The sequence below is a fragment of the Grampus griseus genome, assembly GCF_964374135.1.
Source record: "Grampus griseus genome assembly, chromosome: 10".
Classification (NCBI taxonomy): Eukaryota; Metazoa; Chordata; class Mammalia; order Artiodactyla; family Delphinidae; genus Grampus; species Grampus griseus.
In genome coordinates, this window is record NC_139004.1 from 53,205,091 (window position 1) to 53,224,879 (window position 19,789).

Genomic DNA, 19,789 nt, shown 5'->3' on the forward strand with positions numbered 1-19,789 from the left:
AAGCCAAAAAGCTCTTAAAGTCCACCTTTACTTGTTTTGTCTTTTTAAATTCATTTGGTGGCAAAATCTGAACTGATTTGAACTCAGTTTATAGCAAAACATGATGTGAACTGACAAGAGACTATTTATTATGTGTATTTTACTCATTGTGAATTTGTATACATTTAACTGCAAAAATATTAATATGTTTGATTACAAGGTATAGCCTCAGACCCAGCTGGAGTTGTTATACAATGTATGGTGTATGGCCATATTAGTTTTCTAAAATCTGACATATTCTGAATTCCAAAACACAACTGGTCCCCACGGTTTCCGATATAAAATAGTAAATTCATATTACCATAATCAAGTCCCTTACCTTTTTTCTTTTTCCCTTCAAATGAAAGCCATATATTTAAACATTCCACTTCACTTTTATGGGTACATGTATGTGAAAACCTGAAATTTCTGCTTCTGAATTCATACAAAATATGAAAAACTGCTCCATCTTACATGGCAAACAAAAGAGCAAGCCAAAACTTTATACCATTTCTCAAGAAAAAAAGAATTCATTTGGTATTTTCTTCAGTGAACCAACCAGTTCAGTAAGAACCCATGTCACAGATTTTCATGCAAAAAATATACTCTTTCATATTAAGTAGTTTCTTATACCAAAGTTCCGCTTTTCACTTGAAGTTATATCCTTCCTTATTCTAATTAAAACAATTGAGTAAAAGGGCTTTGGATTTCTAAACTGTTTTATACACTCACATATCCAGCAATGACCATGGTCATAGCTAAATTAGCAACTGAGACTAGGAAACAATAATCCCTGTAAGCTATTGTACCATACGTGTCTCGGAAAACTCAAAAACATTTTAGTTGTCCACTCTCCACTCTGCTTTTACAATAGGATACTCTCCTTGGCTTTCCTCTGACCTCACAAGTCCCTGTAGCTCAGTATCTTCCTCCTTTACTCAACCACTAAATGTTGAACATCCTCCTTCTCTCTAAACACACTTTCTAAATGGCTTCATCCATTCTCAACAGTTTTAAATATCTTCTATATATGCTGGCAACTCTCAAATGTTTTTTTCTTCAACAAATAAATGGCAAGTGGAGAAAAAAGAGATGAACAGAGGGTTAAGAGATATATCAACTAACTGCAATGGTAAGCCTTGTTTGAATCCTAATTCACTGTCAAAAGATATTTATGAAACAATCGAGGAAATGTGAACACTGAACATTTGATACTATGGGTTAATTTTTTTAGATGTGAAAATGGTACTGTAAGTGTCTCTTAAAAAGATGTTTTACTTTATTTTATATATGAGTAGGAGTGCATGTGCGTATGTACACACAAACACATCCCACTCCAGCAGGATAGTAGGGCTCGGGCAGATAGGTAGGGATACAGATGAATAAAGATTGGCTATGTATTGATAATTTCTTGAAGCTGGATAATGGGTGGTAAGGAAGGTCTGTCATAATATATTCTCTATTTTGGGGTATGTTTGAAGTTTTTCCTTAAAAATGTATGGTAATTTGAACACTTGCCCAGAACACTTGAAAGTGTGTTTACTCTCTTGCCCAGAACCCTCAATGGAATACAAAAAAATGATAAGCAACATCATAAGAGCAAAGAAAATGAAGCAAGGCAGAGAGTACGTGAAATCAGCACCTAAAGATAGCAACAATTTCTTATAAGATGCAAATTAAAAGGATGGAAGGCTTTTGAAGAATACCATAGCAAAGCTGCAACTTAGAATTCTCAGAAGCAGAATCAAACAGCAGAGAGAACTGATCTACCTTGTAGAATGACAGAAGTGACAGTTTCTAAGCCAGCAAGTACAGAGCTGATTAGCAAGGAACAACTGAAAACCTATGGAATGATTTCATCATTAAGCTCTTCCCACCCCCAACTCAGGGAGCTCCGTATTTTACACACAGGTGTGCACGTGCATTCTGTAAAAATGGAACCACCAGAAAAGGAAAGACAGTTTTTAGAACCATTTAAACTTTTGTTTGCCAAAATTAAAATTTAATAGAAGAACTGGAGAAGAAAGTCAAGGAAATCTCCCAGAACACAGAATAAAAGAGAAAAGCATAAATGGAAGAGAGGATACAAAACATAAAAGACACAGTGAATCAACCTAGAAGGTTCAATATCTGACGAATAATAATTCTATAAGGAGAGACTAAAACTAATGAAGGGGAGAAACTTATCAAAAAAAAAAAAAAGATTTCCCAGGGCTAAAGAGAATCACAAGCTTTCAGAAGTAAAATAATCAAACAGTAAAAACTAAGAATGTCTTCAATTTAAACTAAAATGAAAATTTTCAGTTAAGTGATTAGAAACTGAAAATCAAAGTGCTTCAAAATAAAATAATCACCAGATTTTAAAAATATAAATTTTATTTATTTATTTAGTTAGTTAGTTATTTGGCTGCATTGGGTCTTCGTTGCTACGCATGGGGTTTCTTTAGTGCGGCGAGCTGGGGCTACTCTTCGTGTGGTGCATGGGCTTCTCATCGCGGTGGCTTCTCTTGCTATGGAGCACGGGCTCTAGGCGCATGGGCTTCAGTAGTTGTGGCACGCAGGCTCAGTAGTTGTGGCTCACGGGCTCTAGGGCGCAGGCTCAGGAGTTGTGGCGCACAGGCTTAGTTGCTCTGCGGCATGTGGGATCTTCCCAGACCAGGGATTGAACCCGTGTCCCCTGCATTGGCAGGCAGATTCTTAACCACTGCGCCATCAGGGAAGTCCCTAATCACCAGATTTTAATATTCACATGAAGATACTGTGTTCAACAGCACAGTTAATCTTAAATAGTTAACTATTTTATTTATTAAAAATAAAGTTTATTCCATACAAAGTTTAAGAGAGGCCAAGAAATTTGATAAACTCTCTTAAAATTTCTAGGTAGATATTAACTCACTAGTTAAAAAATATTTGAAGACTTTTACCCTCCTCTTTAAAGGGGTCTTTAAAAATTTAAGACCTTCAATAGTTCAGTGAAGTAAAAAGCTAAACACAATTTAAACCGTTATTTGGTATTAATAAAAGTAAATAACATATTTCATGATAACCATGATATCAAACTAAACAATAAATGAGCCTCATAATAAAGCTTATTTAGAACTTTACAAAATGTAGTCATTTCAGGTAGTTAAAATTTCATGACAGCTACAGCTTGGTTATAACAGCTGTCAAGAACATCTACTAGGGCTTCCCTGGTGGCGCAGTGGTTGAGAGTCCGCCTGCCGATGCAGGGGACACGGGTTCGTGCCCCGGTCTGGGAAGATCCCACATGCCGCGGAGCGGCTGGGCCCGTGAGCCATGGCCGCTGAGTCTGTGCATCCGGAGCCTGTGCTCCGCAACGGGAGAGGCCACAACAGTGAGAGGCCCGCGTACCACAAAAAAAAAAAAAAAAAAAGAACATCTACTATACATCCTATATATATACAAAGAAAAGATGTAAATCTTTTCTTGAAGATTCAGGTTCATTAGCAACATCATGTTTGAGGATAACTTGCTACTGATGTCCAACACTTTGCACCCAGATGGGTAAATGGGTCTGTATCAAGAAGATTTTCAATCTTAGTTCCCACTACTTATCTGCCTTTATTGCTGCTGAATGCCCATTTTTTTTCTCCTTTGTAATTTACTTTTTCTCCTCATAGACTCTTTTTTTCCCTTACTGCTCCTAGAAGAAAAGCTTGGCCTTTTGGCCAGTAAGTTAAAGGGTTGCTTTCTTTCAGTGACTTAAATTATCCAATCCTAGTGTATCACATAGAATATTCAAGGGTTTCAAAGAATAGAGATCTATTCAACATTAATTTCTTGCTATTGTTCCCTATCCCCCAAACCAGTAGTTATATGTCAGTTTGGAGTGGTCCCAAAAGGCTTACCTATAGAACGCCAAGGTTATGTCATCGCTTGTATGGATTTTTTAAGAGATTCAGCGTTTGGAATGATAGATTGTGTTGAAATGTTTAAAGTTTAGAAACAGTCTATTTGCAACAAAACCTTATTTCTTTCCAGCCACTCTGCAGCATAACAACAAAAGGCCAAATTCCTCTCGTGAGCTTTTGAGGCAGATTTCAGGGCTCAGAGCCACATAATAATCCTACAGGTTTTTAACTCTATCTGGTTTGACTGCCCAGAGCTACTTCACAATCATCTGACTGCCTGGTTTTATATTCTTAGGTGAGGATAAAGACAACTAAACAGAAAGGCACCTGAAAGCCACCCCTGACAACTCTTCAATCGTTAGTCATTACAGTACTTCACAAATCTGAATTTGTCCAGAAATAAAACTGTTAATAAATAAAATCTTTCATATGGCCTTGAAGTTAAGCTTATATAATATATTTAATAGATAACAGATTAATAGCCAGAACATACAGAGCAACTATAAGTAAACAACAAAGTCAAAACCAGAAAGTTGGCTAAAGATGCCAGAAAGCAATCCACAAAAAAGAAAATACAAACAACCAAACGTATGAAGATGATCAACCTTATTAGAAAGAAGAGATGTTTTTTAAAAGGGTGAGATATTTTTCACCCATCTGATAGGCAAATTTTAAAAAGATTAATAATAATGAGAACTCAAAAGAATGCAAGATAGAAGGCACTATTGGTGGGAATGTAAGTGGTAAAGCCTCTTTGGGAGGAAATTAGAGATAGCTAACACAATTTGAAATGAATAAAAACTTTGATCCAGAAATTCAACTTCCAATTATTTAAAAAAATATATATGTGCACACACACATGATTTGTACAAAGATGTTTATTTCAGAATCATTTAGAAAATTTATATGTGATTAAGCAATCTGAAATTCCACAAAGAAATGTTTATGATATATCCATACTATGGAATACTGTGCAACAGTTCAAACAAATAAAACAGTTACACATGATGGCATAAAGAAAGATCACTATGCGATATTGAGTAGACATAGTAAATGGCAAAAATATGTTAAGAATGATGCCATTTATGTAAACATGGTCAAAAACAAAATAATTCATTTTGATACTTAATATATATGTAAGGCAGAGTAAAAGGTATAAAAAGGCTTGGAGGCGGTTCTGAGAGGATTTTTGCTTTATCTGCATTGTTTGAATTTTTAAAAAGAGAAGATATTTGTGTATTAAAGAATAAGAAACAAAATAGGTTAGGAATAACATAATCCATTTGTTGTATGTGTTCACATGATACTAGTATGATGTATGTGTATTATGTGAGAGAGACTAATATACAGAGAAGTATATATGAAACTGTTAAAAACTATAAATCCCAAGATAACCTGTTACTACTGTTTAGGTGTTTAATTTTTTAATAAAGATATATTACTTTATCGATAAAAATCCAATAAAAGTATTTCCATTTTAAAGACGAGAATATGCAAGAAGGTTACCCTCTGAGCTTTATGAGGTTGTTACTTTGATTTTTTAAAAATCAGTGCATTCCTATACAGTCTGAATGTATTCAGTATTACTTGAAAAAAGAAAAATTAAATAAATATACATTGATAGCCATTGAACTTATAATGCTTAAAAAAGAAATAAAATCTGGATACAACCCAAATCAAATGCAATATTTAGAGTTGCTTGTAAATTAAGGTTTAGAAATAACAATCAAACAAACAAACTTGGCAATGCCAGTAAGTATATAAGAACTTAATTTGTTAACTTTGATGGCTTTTGCCTTAAAAATTAGAAGTTTATATTGTTATTTATTTCTATAAGGACATATAAAACATTTATGTAAATTCTTGGGATAAACTATAACAATATGCAAAACCAGATTTAGTATCATATTTCCATTAACATGTGTATAAAAGTTTAAATGACTGTTTACCAATATCATCCTTTTGGTAACTTTGCACCCTATTCCTCATCGTCCCAAGGGGACAGACTCCTTAGAGAGAAGTCATTATACAGTCATAAAGGAGGCTGAAACTGTTAGAGTTAAAACTCCCAAATACAGACCAGTCTTCCTAAAGAACATAGTGAAAAATACACAAAACATTTTTGAAGTAACCTCAAATTCCCCTTCTTACACATCTCTGGTGTTGATGTAATTATAAAGTATACCTCTAAGCATCTTAACAAAATGTTTAATAATGAAAAAAAAGCTCAAGTATTAAGTGTTATGAAGCACAATACTGAATGCACATTTGAGGCTCCAGATTTTGATTTTGGTTTGCTTTGTGCCTGGATCTGGGACTTATAATCTCAACAAGCCTTAGTTTTCCAATCTGTGAAATGGAAATACCCAAATACTCTGTACACTTCACAGTTATTTGTACCTTAGGAGTTAATGTACAATAAGTATACTCAAGTGCTTTGGAAAACTATACAGCACTATATATGTTTTTAAAATTATTCTTATCACAATAAAACACTGGCAAAATCAATTTTTGATCAAATTACACCAGTACAGAATTTGTAAAAGACTAAATATTTTCTAGAGAACTATTTACTAGGGACACTGACAAATCACAAGCATATCAATTGAAACAGTGCCCATGGCAAGCCATTTTGCTTCTTTATATACTTTATCACCACAGAATTCTACTTGTTGTCAAATACAACAGGAAAGATATCAAGCTAGCTAACTAAACCTTCCTGCCAAATCTGTCATTCTTCCAAAGGCCATGTTCTCTCTTCAAAGCTTTTATATTATTCCATGTTTCTTCCAACATCCCTTTATATCCACCACCAAAGACAGAGGGTTTGCTTGGGTTGCAGGATAAACTGTCATCTTGTATTTGCCAGATCCCATACAGACATATCAAGTAGAAAAAGATACCAAATGACAAGTACGCACACACGTGCACACATGAACATACGAGTGTGTGTGTGTATATACACACACACACACATACACACACAAAGTGTCCTTCGTTCTTTAGGGAGAAATATATTTCTTATACAGCAGATGACTGTCACTTTAAAAGGAAGTGTATAGCACAAGCAAAAAAAAGAAAAATAAATCTTACTCACCATCTCCCATAGCCATTCAGATGGTCCAGGGAGCTCTCTCAAACCAACAGGTCAAACAGCACAGCAAATAAATGCAGCTCGGTGCCTGCGCCACTGGGCTCGGCCTGCAGCCTGCAGACACCCTGCAGACACCCGGAGCTCTGTGTGACCCAGGCCGCTGCAGCTCTGCACCGCAATAGCCAACAGCTGCTACTCCACTTCAAAATAAAAGTCTGGGGTCTTGCTGAAAGCCCTCGTCTATTTAGCAAAGCCTAGCAGAGCTTGATCAAGATTATTCTTTAACTGCACATATGAGGTTAGATATACGTTCCGGTGTTTCTCCTTGTGCTGGCTGCCTGAAATTTAATGTCAGAAAAGCTCTAAGAGCCAATAAATGCCATCCCACTGGGGGACTTTTAATGCAATCATCAAAACACAAGGCATGTGTTCAGCAATCATTTTCTGCTTCCCTAAAGATATCCATGTAATCAGTAGCAATCACATGATCTGATGAATTAACTGATTTGTGCCTTTTTAAAAGGTTTTCATCCTTTTGCCGTTACCTTTTAATATTTACAAGAGAAGACTGCTAGAAGTGCACAAACAGGAAGAGCTCAGTTTCCATGATTAACTGCTCTCATTATGCAAGAAGCATTTCTGGCTGCCGTAAACAAATCACGTCAAAGGCAGCCCATCAAAGGCTGCTCTGTATGCAGACGGCAGGGCCACACGGAACAAAGCTTGCTTCTGGTGGAGGAGACAGAACCTGGCCAGTGCGCAGCTGCAGGGACACCGAGCACCCTCCATCCAAGCTGCACAACCATCAGCACATTGTCAAGCTCCAAGAAGGCCCTGGAGCTCATGGTCACAAACAGATACATTTTTAAATCAACCTAAGAAAAAGGCTACTTTGCTTTTCACCAAAGGGTATGTTATAAACTAGACTGCAAGTCACCTCATTACCTCTTTTGCCAAATATCAAGGTAATTTCAAAGCCTAATTTCTGTGGTTTAGTTTATTGCCAGCCTCCTAAAACAATGCTTTTCCTAGCAACTGTTTTCAAAGAGAGAAGCTGGGAAATATTTTACAATGATTACATGCCAAGACTGCATTAGGTCCTATACACACTTGACAAATCAGAATTACACATAGTTTTTTCAGTGAAAAAGAAAAAGACTTGCAGTCACAGCCACCAACACGTCTGTGCTTGTATCTCAGTTAGCATAGGAGCCTGTCTAGAAAACACCAGACCCTGCCATAATCACAGGGGGGCCTGCAACTTTCAGTCTTTTCCTTCCTACAGGGCTGGTGTTGCCTTCTTTCAGCCATGATTTGATTAATTTTAAATCCAGTTTCCTTCTAATAGCAGAGCTAATTCCACTGCACTTAAGGATTCTGCCTTACTTACTCTGTAATACAAGAATTAAAGTCAGGCTTGAAAAACCCTCGACAAAAAAAAAAAAAAAAAATGCCATGCATTTCTCACTATTCCCAAATTAAACGACATGCTCAAATCTCTGATAATAGAATTTACTTTGTGTTCTTGAGTGTGCTGAACTAATGCTCTAGAAAATCAAGTCAAAGAGTTCAATCAAAACTTAAAAGCGTAGATATGGCAATAATGAAAGAAATCAGAGACAAAAGCATGAGATGTAAAGTTATGTATCAAGACATGTATAAGGGGAGAAGAGGCAGAAGGAAGACGAAATAAAGAAACAGACAATTTTTCCAAACAATAAAGGTATGTAAGATAGTGTTGGGCCATGTCACTCTCATTTACCACATGCCTCTCCAGCCTAAAACCCTTCCTACTCCCAGAAGTCTACCAAACTTTTCCCAAGGCCTACAAGACCCTCATATAATGGTTCCTGCTTACTTTTCCAATTTTTCTCATACACAGTCTCCCTTCCAACAGAGCCCTAGCCTCACTAGGCTCCAGTCAGCCCTGGCCTTCCTTCCTTTCTTCAAATACACTAAGACCTTTTCCACCTCTCGGCCTTTATGGTCACATTTTCTCTACCCAAAGCATTTTTCCTACCATGTATCCAATGAATAGCTCATTTTCCTTTATCAAGTCTCAATTCAAATATGTCAACTCTGAGAGACGCTTGCCCCACTATTCTATCTAAAGTGGCATCACTGAGTTACTTCACATCTCCATACCCTATTTACTTCACTTAATGACTGTGTAGATGATAACTTTTAACTGCAGTGGCTCTTAAAAAGTTATACCACCTTTACAACAAATCCTCTGGGTTTTTGTTTGTCTGTTTTTGTCTGTATTTAGTAAAATGATTTTTTCATCCCCAAACACCCTCAACGAATATATTATAAGAAGTGTGATATTTTATTATTATGGTTTCAGGCAAAGACACATTAAAAATTTTTACTTACCATAATAGTTTCTAGTCACAGAATATCAGATGAAACAAATCCGAATAGAATGCCATGTTTGGGTGAACTCACAATAATTTGCTTTGCATATGTACACCAAGTGAGAGAGAAAAGAGGTGGTATCTTTAATAGCTCTTCAATCTGTTGTGTGCATGAACTATTTCCACAAGTTTCCATGATGAGCCTTTATTTTGTCCTAGATGTTTTCCTGGTCTATAACTTTATTTTCAAGTTTTAGTTTGAGTGCACAATAACAATGAGCTAACAGGGACTGAAAATTATGTGGGGAAAAATTGTGCAGAAATAAAAAAGGAGTTGAATAAACCTTCATTACATTATTTTAGGTATAAACTATTTATTTGCCTTCAAATTGCTAGTTATAAAAATTTGTTTTCAGTGCTCAATTGATATATTTTTCTACCTGTGAAAATTATTCAAGCATCTTGGGTTGGGATGAAACATAACATAATGTTAGTTAGGAAAAATTAAGAAATAACTTTTTCATTTAATGGCTTTTCACTTAGCAGCAAGGATTTTAAGGAATAATTTAAGTTAATTTCATTAAATTCATTAAACAAAGAGTAGTTGTATTTCTTTCATTACCAACTGTAATCACTCTGGATATCCATTTGTTTACTTGTTTATGATCTATCTCTCTCACTAGAATGTAGGCTCCTCGAGGCAAAAACTTTAACTGTCTTCTTCACTGTTGTGACATAATCCGTCTATATTTTAAGAAGACCACTCTCACTTCTGGGAAGAAAATAGATTCCAGGGGTCAAACATAAAACAGAAATCTATTGCAGTGATGCAGGTAAAAGCTAAAGGAGGGCTTCCCTGGTGGCGCAGTGGTTGAGAGTCCGCCTGCCAATGCAGGGGACACGGGTTCGTGCCCGGTCCGGGAAGATCCCACATGCCGCAGAGCGGCTGGGCCCGTGGGCCATGGCCGCTGAGTCTGCGCGTCCGGAGCCTGTGCTCCGCAACGGGAGAGGCCACAACAGTGAGAGGCCCGCGTACCGCAAAAAAAAGGAAAGAAAAAAAAAAAAAAAGCTAAAGGAGACTTAGAGTAGGGTTTCAGCAGTGGAGATGGAAAAAAATAAGCAAATTTGGCATATATTAGAATTTCAGAGGCAAAAATGACTAGTTAGAATGGGAGATCAATGCTAACTAATTCTAATCAGGAAATTTCCTAGCCTGAGCTGATGGTTGTGCTGCTGACTGAAATGGGTAAACTGGGGGAAGAACAGTTTTGAGGGAAAGGAAGAGACAACAGGCTTTAACTTTTGGACCTGTTAAGCCTGAGATGTCTCTTAGACATCCAAATGGAAATGTCATCGAGGCCACAGGCTCCCAGATCTAGAGCACAGAGAGATAAATGAGGGCTAGAACTACATATTTAGGAGTCATCAGCAAATAGTTATCATTCGAAGCTTTTGGTCTGGATTAAATCACTGAAAGAGAATAAAGACAAGGGGAAAAAGAGGCTTGGGCCCTGGGACCTACCAACATGATAAATGGGCTTTCCTCTTCTAGTCTCATCCCTTATTAACAGAGCCATTAAAGTATTTTTCAATGACAGCTTAATACTGTCATCAAAATCATCATGACCAATTTTTACACACCAATAAGTAGTATAGACTTTAACGTTCACATTTGACTATACTTGCAATATTCAGATTATAATCTCCAAAACAGAAAGGTTTCTGAAAACTCTCTCCAAGAGAAATAAATGCCAGATACTAACCCTAAACATCCCTGTTTGTGGAGAGATAATGAAAAGAAAAAGAAATGGGAGCTAAAAGAATAGGAAACAAAAAAATCTTCTATTTTGAAGGTAACAGAAATAACCTCACAAAATACAAGGACAATACTTTCAAAATAAACCATATCCAAATAATAAATATCTTAAATTTATAGTACGCATTATACTTTTCTTCATAGGGCTGTAACTACAGAGTCTGGAATACATAAATGAGTATGTAGTGTAAATGATATGAAAACACACAATCTTAATTCAAGGAATTTCAACAAGTCTCCATCTTCTTGCTGTTTCTGGTTTCTATGGAAATGGACAGTGGTAATGGCTGGAAAAATAAGGACAAGGTACTTAAAACACCTTCTATTTAGAGAAGAGGAGTGAGAAACAGCTGGCAATCAGGGTGAGGACTGGTAGTGCTGAAGTTAATTTATGCTTCTGTAACTAAGTTTAGATTAAGGTAGACACAATCTTTTTAACACTAAATTCTCTCACTCCATCTGCCTTCCTGCAATACAACAAGGCTTGGTCTTGGTTTATCCAGCAAAAGAGAACCAAATTATATTAGTAACTAGCTTTCTTATTATTTGACTATAACAACTCATACACCAAATTTTTTCTCCAACATCATGCACATTACTAAGCTAAGCATACTATCTTTAATATGAACCTACTTTCCCAGGTAGAAAAACCACCTATACTATCTTTGGAAATAGAATATATTCTTCACATGTATGGTTAATTAATATTTAAGGACTGAAGGTAAATGCTACCCAATAAGACCAAACACAATTTAGCAACCTTACAAAAAGAAGAGCAACCACAAAATCAAATAAATGCCAGATACCAACTCCAAACCTCCTTGAGTTCCAATTTGATCTCATTCTAATTAAGAAGCCAAAAATTATTACACTGGTGAAGTTCCTATGGCTGTGTCTCTTCACTAGTATGATCACTGATACTCTACACATAGGTGTAACAGAGTAATCAACCCTACAATTTCTACTAAAAGCATCTAACTAAAACAACTACTCTGGGATCATAGGCAAAACATTGTCTGACATAAACCGTACCATTGTTTTCTTAGCAGTCTCCCAAGGCAATAGAAATAAAAACAAAAATAAACAAATGGGACCTAATCAAACTTACAAGCTTTGGCACAGCAAAGGAAACCACTAAAAAAAAACACACACACACACAGAGAAAAAGACAACATATGGAACGGGAAAAAATAATTGCAAACGATGCAACCAACAAGGGCTTAATTTCCAAAATATACAAACAGTTCATATAACTCAACAAAAACAAAAAAAAACAATCGAAAAATGGGCAGAAGACCTAAACAGATATTTCTCTAAAGAAGACACACAATACAGATGGCCAAGAGGCACATGAAAAGATGCTCAGCATCACTAATTATTAAATAAATGCAAATCAAAACTACAATGAGGTACCACCTCGCAACAGTCAGAACGGCCATCATTAAAAAGTCTACAATGAAAACAACCTAAATGTTCATTGACAGGTGAATGGATAAAGAAGATGTGGTACATATATACAATGGAATACTACTCAGCCATAAAAAAGAACAAAATAATGCCATTTGCAGCAACATGGATGCAACTATAGATTATCATACTAAGTGAAGTCAGAAAGAGAAAGACAAACACATGATATCACTTATAAATGGAATCTAAAATATGGCACAAATGAACCTATCTATGAAACAGAAACAGACTCACAGACAGAGAGAACAGACTTGTGGTTACAAAGGGGGAGGGGAGGTGGGGAAGGGATGGATTGGGAATTTGGGGTTAGTAGATGAAAACTATTACACATAGAATGAATAAACAACAAGGTCCTACTGTATAGCACAGGGAACTATATTCAATATCCTGGGATAAACCATCATGGAAAAGAAAATAAGAAAGAATGTAGAGGACTTCCCTGGTAGTTCAGTGGTTAAGAATCTGCCTGCCAATGCAGGGGACACGGGTTTGAGCCCTGGTCCGGGAAGATCCCACATTCCGCAGAGCAACTAAGCCCGTGCACAACTACTGAGCCTGTGCTCTAGAGCCCGCGAGCCACAACTGAGCTCACGTGCCACAACTACTGAAGCCCGCGCGCCTAGAGCCTGTGCTCCGCAACAAGAGAAGCCACCGCAATAAGAAGCCCGTGAACCACAGTGAAGAGCAGTCCCCGCTCAAGGCAATTAGAGAAAGCCCATGCGCAGCAACAAAGACCCAATGCAGCCAAAAAAAAAAAAAGCATATATATATACTGAGTCACTGTGCTATACAGCAAAAATTAACGCAACACTGTAAATCAACTATACTTCAATTAAAAAAATAAATTGGGCTTCCCTGGTGGCGCAGTGGTTGAGAGTCCGCCTGCCGATGCAGGGGACATGGGTTCATGCCCCGGTCCGGGGAGATCCCACATGCCACAGAGCGGCTGGGCCCGTGAGCCATGGCCGCTGAGCCTGTGCTCCGCAACGGGAGAGGCCACAACAGTGAGAGGCCCACGTACCGCAAAAAAAAAAATAATAATAATTAATTAATTTTTAAAAAACACAATTACTCTGGGAGTAAAAAACACATTTTGTGCACAGAACATAGAAGGTAAGAGGGTCATCATATCTTCAACTCAGAAGCTACCAAATATAAGGCAAAAGAGTAGTATCATTTTACACAATTAAGCCATTATTAAATTTTCACTTACTCCAAAAGAATCAGAGGATAGGTAATGATCAGCAGGATGTAAAGACTTTGTTATCCTAAACAAGTTTTAAGCCACAAAGTCAAATCTGCTGAATCAGTGATATAATAGTTGACTAGAAGACATATTTTAGTGTCTAAAACTTTGCTAAATAATCTTAGAAATGTTTGAGAACTGGAATAATTTAATTATTCTTACCTTTGCAGGCACTCAGAATCACACCACCTGAATTTTGCACTTCATCAAATTTGCCAAGTATCATTTCTAATCTGTGAATAAAGAATAAATTTTGTTTGTTTTACATACAGTTTTAATTAGAAACAATTTCCTTCACCATCTCCCTGAGAAAAAACAATTCCAAGGATTCAGTTAGCTCTATACAACTCTCTTTTACAATTAACTCACTGAAAGCAGACACAAAATGCATCTCTTCAGTAGAGCAAAGCAGTCAAATACAGGTAGCACTCTACACACTCGCAGGTATATTTGTGAAAAGGTAACCTTCAAGGGTAGGGGTTTACGATGTATAAAATAAATAAGCTACAAGAAGACAGTACAACACAGGGAATATAGCCAATATTTTATAATGACCATAAATGGAATATAACCTTTAAAAATCGTGAATCACTATGTTGTACCCCCAAAACTTATATAATATTGTACCATCAACTATACCTCAATTTTTAAAAAAAGATAACTTTCACACAAAGCAGTTTCATAGTTTCATCATAAAATTATTTCCCCAAACCCATCAAAAATATTGGGTTGGCCAAAAGGTTCATTCGGTATTTTCCATACGATGGCTCTAGTAGCACTTAGTTGTCTTTAACTTCATTTGAAACAATTTTGTTAGACTGTATGTGACAGCTGTCGTACCAGCATGCATTTAAAAAAAGACATCAAGGGGCTTCCCTGGTGGCACAGTGGCTGGGAGTCCGCCTGCCAATGCAGGGAACGCGGGTTTGTGCCCTGGTCTGGGAGGATCCCACATGCCACCGGGCGGCTAGGCCCGTGAGCCATGTCCACTGGGCCTGCTCGTCCGGAGCCTGGGCTCCACAACGGGAGAGGCCACAGCAGTGAGAGGCCCGCGTACCGCAAAAAAAAAAAGCAACATTTTCGGCATATTATGCTTTATTATTTCAAGTAAGGTAAAAACGCAGCTGAAATGCAAAAAAAAGGTTTGGGCAGTGTATGGAGAAGGTGCTGTGACTGATCGAACGTGTCAAAAGTGGTTTGTGAAGTTTCATGTGGGAGATTTCTTGCTGAACTATGCTCCATAGTCAGGCAGACCAGTTGAGGTTGACAGCGATCAAACTGACACATTGAGACCAATCAACATTGTTCTCAACACAGGAGATAGCCGACATACTGAAAATATCCAAATTAAGCACTGAAATTCATTTGCACCAGTCTGATTATGTTAATCACTTTGATGTCTGCGTTTCACATGAGTTAAGCGAAAAAAACCTTCTTGACCGTATTTCTGCATGCGATTCTCTACTTAAACGTAATGAAAACGTTCCATTTTTAAAACAATTGTGATGGATGATGGCAAGTGGATACTGTACAATAATGTGGAACGGAAGAGATCGTGGACAAGTAAAATGAACCACCACCAACCACACCAAAGGCCGGTCTTCATCCAAAGAAGGTGATGCTGTGTATATGATGGGACTGGAAGGGAGTCTTCTATTATGAGCTCCTTCCAGAAAACCAAACGATTAATTCCAACAAGTACTGCTCCCAATTAGGCCAACTGAAAGCAGCACTCAACGAAAAGTGACAAAAGAAAACGCATGATCTTCCATCAGGATAACACAAGACCACATGTTTCTTTGACGACTAGGCAGAAACTGTTACAGCTTGGCTGGGAAGTTCTGATTCATCTGCTGTATTCACCAGACATTGCACCTTTGGATTTCCATTTATTTAGGTCTTTACAAAATTCTCTTAATGGAAAAAATTTCCACTCCCTGGAAGACTGTAAAAGGCACCTGGAACAGTTCTTTGCTCAAAAAGATAAAAAGTTTTGGCAAGATGGAATTATGAAGTTGCCTGAAAAATGGCAGAAGATAGTGGAACAAAAGGGTGAGTACGCTGTTCAATAAAGTTCTTGGTGAAAATGAAAAATGTGTCTTTTATTTTTACTTAAAAACCGAAGGCACTTTTTGGCCAACCCAATACTTTAGTTCCAACCTTATAATGAATATACTCAGCAACCAAGACATTTTTAAAAATTACATAAAAATCATGCTAAGGAAACTTAAGGCAAACATAAAAACAATAAAATATGTCAGAAATTAAAGTGATGCTGATATGACTGATAATCTGATGTTTTTCCTGTTAACCTATTTTAATTCAACAGCAATTCTATTAGCACTTCTGATTTTATATTCAGAATAATACACTTCTATCCTTCTTTAAAAAAAGTGTTTCTTATTACAAAAGCAATGTATACTCATTATAGAAGAAAATTAGGAACTATAAATAGGAACAAAGAAAAAAACCACAATCCCACAATCCAGAGAACTTATTTAACTGCATGCTTTCCGATGTTTTATATTTATATATAAATTTTTTTCAGACCATGATCATGGGATCATGCTGACAGCACTAATTTTTACTTTCCAATATTATATCATGTTATGATTTATTCCTTTTTCTTAAATTTATTTATTTATTTATGGCTGCATTAGGTCTTTGTTGCTGCACGCGGGCTTTCTCTAGGTGCGGCGAGCTGGGGCTACTCTTCGTTGCGGTGCACAGGCTTCTCACTGCAGTGGCTTCTCTTGTTGTGGAGCATGGGCTCTAGGCACGCGGGCTTCAGCAGTTGTGGCACGTGGGCTCTAGAGCGCAGGCTCAGTAGTTGTGGCACATGGGATTAATTGCTCCGTGGCATGTGGGATCCTCCTGGACCAGGGCTCGAACCTGTGTCCCCTGCAGTGGCAGGCGGATCCTTAACCACTGTGCCACCAGGTAAGTCCCACTATGATTCTTAAATTATGACTTAGAGATTTGGGTTAAGTCTTTAATTGCCAAATGTTTTTCTGACATCAATGGTTCTGTCATGATTTCACTTCTAAAACCTTAGTTAAGCCTTGGTCCACATCCTGTCATTTTTTACTTGTAAATTGAGGTTGAAAATACTGTTTGGTCTAAAAAAATTTTTTTTAGTTGAAAACCTTCTAGGAATTCATTATAATGGGATTTCTAAACCTTAACTTCAGCTCTTACCCCCATTAAATTCAACAAATATTCACACATCTGAAAGCACTGCAGTCAAAAGACACAGGTCCCTTCATCCTACAAAGTAGTTACCTTCCAGAGAATTGAGCAGACACTAGACAGGCTGCCCAGAGACTAGATGGACAAGATGAGACAGGGGAGGGAAAACTGGAATTGGAAGATGGGACTTCAGAATGAAGACCAGACAGCCCAGAAACAGAAAGGAGAGGATTTAGGAAAGCTCTCTGGGAAAAAAGGCAGAACAAGATGTTACGAAGCATGAAATTAACACTCAGCTATTCAGTAGCAAAAAGGGAGTAGGAAACTCAGGGCTGGAAGCTCTGAGAGAAAAGAGGGTTGGTAAGGAATTGAGGTGGGACAGATAAAATATACAGCAAGGAATGTAGATACAGGCAGCTTTAATGGCAAGAGGGGTCAACTGAAAGATCAGGCAAATATAACAGTAACAGGGAGAAAGAAAGGAAAAAGAAATAAAAAGCTATTATAAAATAATAATACAGCTATTTAGAAAAACAAGCTTATTCATAATGGAGGATCATTACACATATAATCTGATGGAAAAGGAGGAAAGGAACAATGTAAGAGTAGAAAGAAGAGACTGGGATCTTTTAAGTAATTCAGGAAGAAAAAGAATTTAGGAAATTCAACAGAAGGCAAATACAACAGAGGCTGGAATATCCAAAACACAACTCAGGAGGCCAAACAATAGAGGCCTGTAAAGTTCTGGAAGGTTCTGATTCAGGATAAGGATAGAGAACAGTAAAGCACTAGGATAAAATTGGAAAAGCAACTCTATCCAAAGTACATATTTAAGTTTAGAGTCATAATAATAAATCGCAAGTACAATATGAAAGAGGTAATTAGGTATCTCAGAACTTATCTTTCTTTATAACAGCCAATTATTGAGATAAAACTCATACCATATAATTCACCCCTTTAAAGTGCAGAATTCAATGGTTTTTAATATAAAGCCAGAGATATACACAATCAATTTCAGAATGTCATCATCATCCCAAAAAACAACCCTGTACCCATTAGCAGTCACTCCCCATTCCTCCCAATTTCCTCAGTCCTACACAACCATTAATCTAACTTCTTTTCTATAGATTTGCCATATCTGGCCATTTCATATAAATGAAATCATCCAATATTCCAGCCACTCTGGAAAACTGTCTGTGAATATCAACTAAAGGTAAACATACCCTATGGCCCAGCACTTCCATTCAAATATATTCCAAGAGAACAAATACATAAGTATACCAAAAGACATGCATAAGAATGTTTCTAACAACATTAATTCATAAATACTACAAAATGAAAACAACTCAGAAGTCCGTCAACAGTATGGATTCATGAAGTATGACCTACTCATACAAAGGAGAACTATAAGGCAATGAAAATGAACAACTATAGCTGGATCCAACAACCCAAATGAATCTTAAAGAGATAATGTTAACTGAAAGAAGAAAGACACAAAAAGTATACACTATATGATTCCATTTATATAAAATTCAAACAGAGGCAAAACTAACGTATGGTGATAGAGTCAGGATTATGGTTACTTCTGGGAAGGACAGAAAAGACAAGGATTAAGAAAGATTTGGGGAGGATTCTGGAATGTTGTAATGTTCTACTTCTTCACCTGTGTGGGAGATACATGTGTGTATTCACTTTGTGATAACTTACAGAGCTGCATACTTACAATTTATGCACTATTCTGTATGAATGTCAAAATTGAATAAAAATTCTAAATACTTAAAAAAACATAATCTCAATATAAATTTAAAAATATATAATGTAACATATATACATACACTCACACAAAATATGTCAATATGTTAATACCATTTCTTTCATAAAATGATACAGTATTCAAATAAAATTTTTGTTAACCCTGGAAGTAGAAAGCAAATGAATAAATAAGTAAACAAAATGCATATTTTTTAGACGAACTTATTACCTAAAAAATAATTCATACTGGAAATAATCTACATGGTAAGAGAGGCAGCAAGATCCGATGAGACTTATGTAAACAGAACACACCACCACCTATGAAGTAGTCTTGCTCCTTCTACCACCTCCCACCGAAAATCTGATCAAGCCTATAGATCCAACTACCAATTTACCAATCCAACTACCAATAAAGACAGAAGAACACATTAAACCACACCACAGGAAAAGAATTAGTAATATCCAGGATATGGGAAACTTTTCAGGGTAAACTACCCAACTTATTCAACAAATAAAACACAAGGAAAAAAGTACTTGGAGGTACACAAAGATTTAAACAGCCTTGTAATACATAACAACTAATTGTTGGACTTTATTTGTATACTGATTCAAACAAACTGTTAAAACATATATATACAACATTTATAAAACATTATGACATTTATGAAAATTTGAACCCTAACTGGATATTTGATATTACAGAATTATTTGCAAAAAAATGTAAGGTGTGATGATTGCATTGTGGTTGTGATTGGAAAAAAAAATTTTTTTCCCTTTAGAAATATGTTGAATAACAAAAAGGACCTACTGTATAGCACAGGGAATTATATTCAATATCTTGTAATAACCTATAATGGCACAGAATCTGAAAAAGATTATATGTATGTATATATATGCATATAAACTAAATCACTTTGCTGTAAACCTGAAACACTGTAAATCAACTAATACTTCAGTGAAAAAAAATTAAAAAATAAA

At 36.5% G+C, this 19,789-nt stretch overlaps 1 protein-coding gene across 10 annotated transcripts in view; it reads right to left on the minus strand.

Annotated features, from left to right (window-relative positions):
- Positions 1-19,789, minus strand: part of CLASP2 (cytoplasmic linker associated protein 2) — a 184,512-nt gene that overhangs the window by 138,322 nt on the left and 26,401 nt on the right. For 9 of the 10 annotated variants that reach the window (XM_082662814.1, XM_082662815.1, XM_082662812.1 and 6 more), the window contains one exon: positions 14,033-14,103. In XM_082662814.1, the coding sequence (XP_082518940.1) occupies positions 14,033-14,103 (71 nt within the window). Of the gene's footprint in view, positions 1-6,987; positions 7,127-14,032; positions 14,104-19,789 lie in introns of those variants that run through there. The other variant, XM_082662813.1, reaches the window with a different exon arrangement.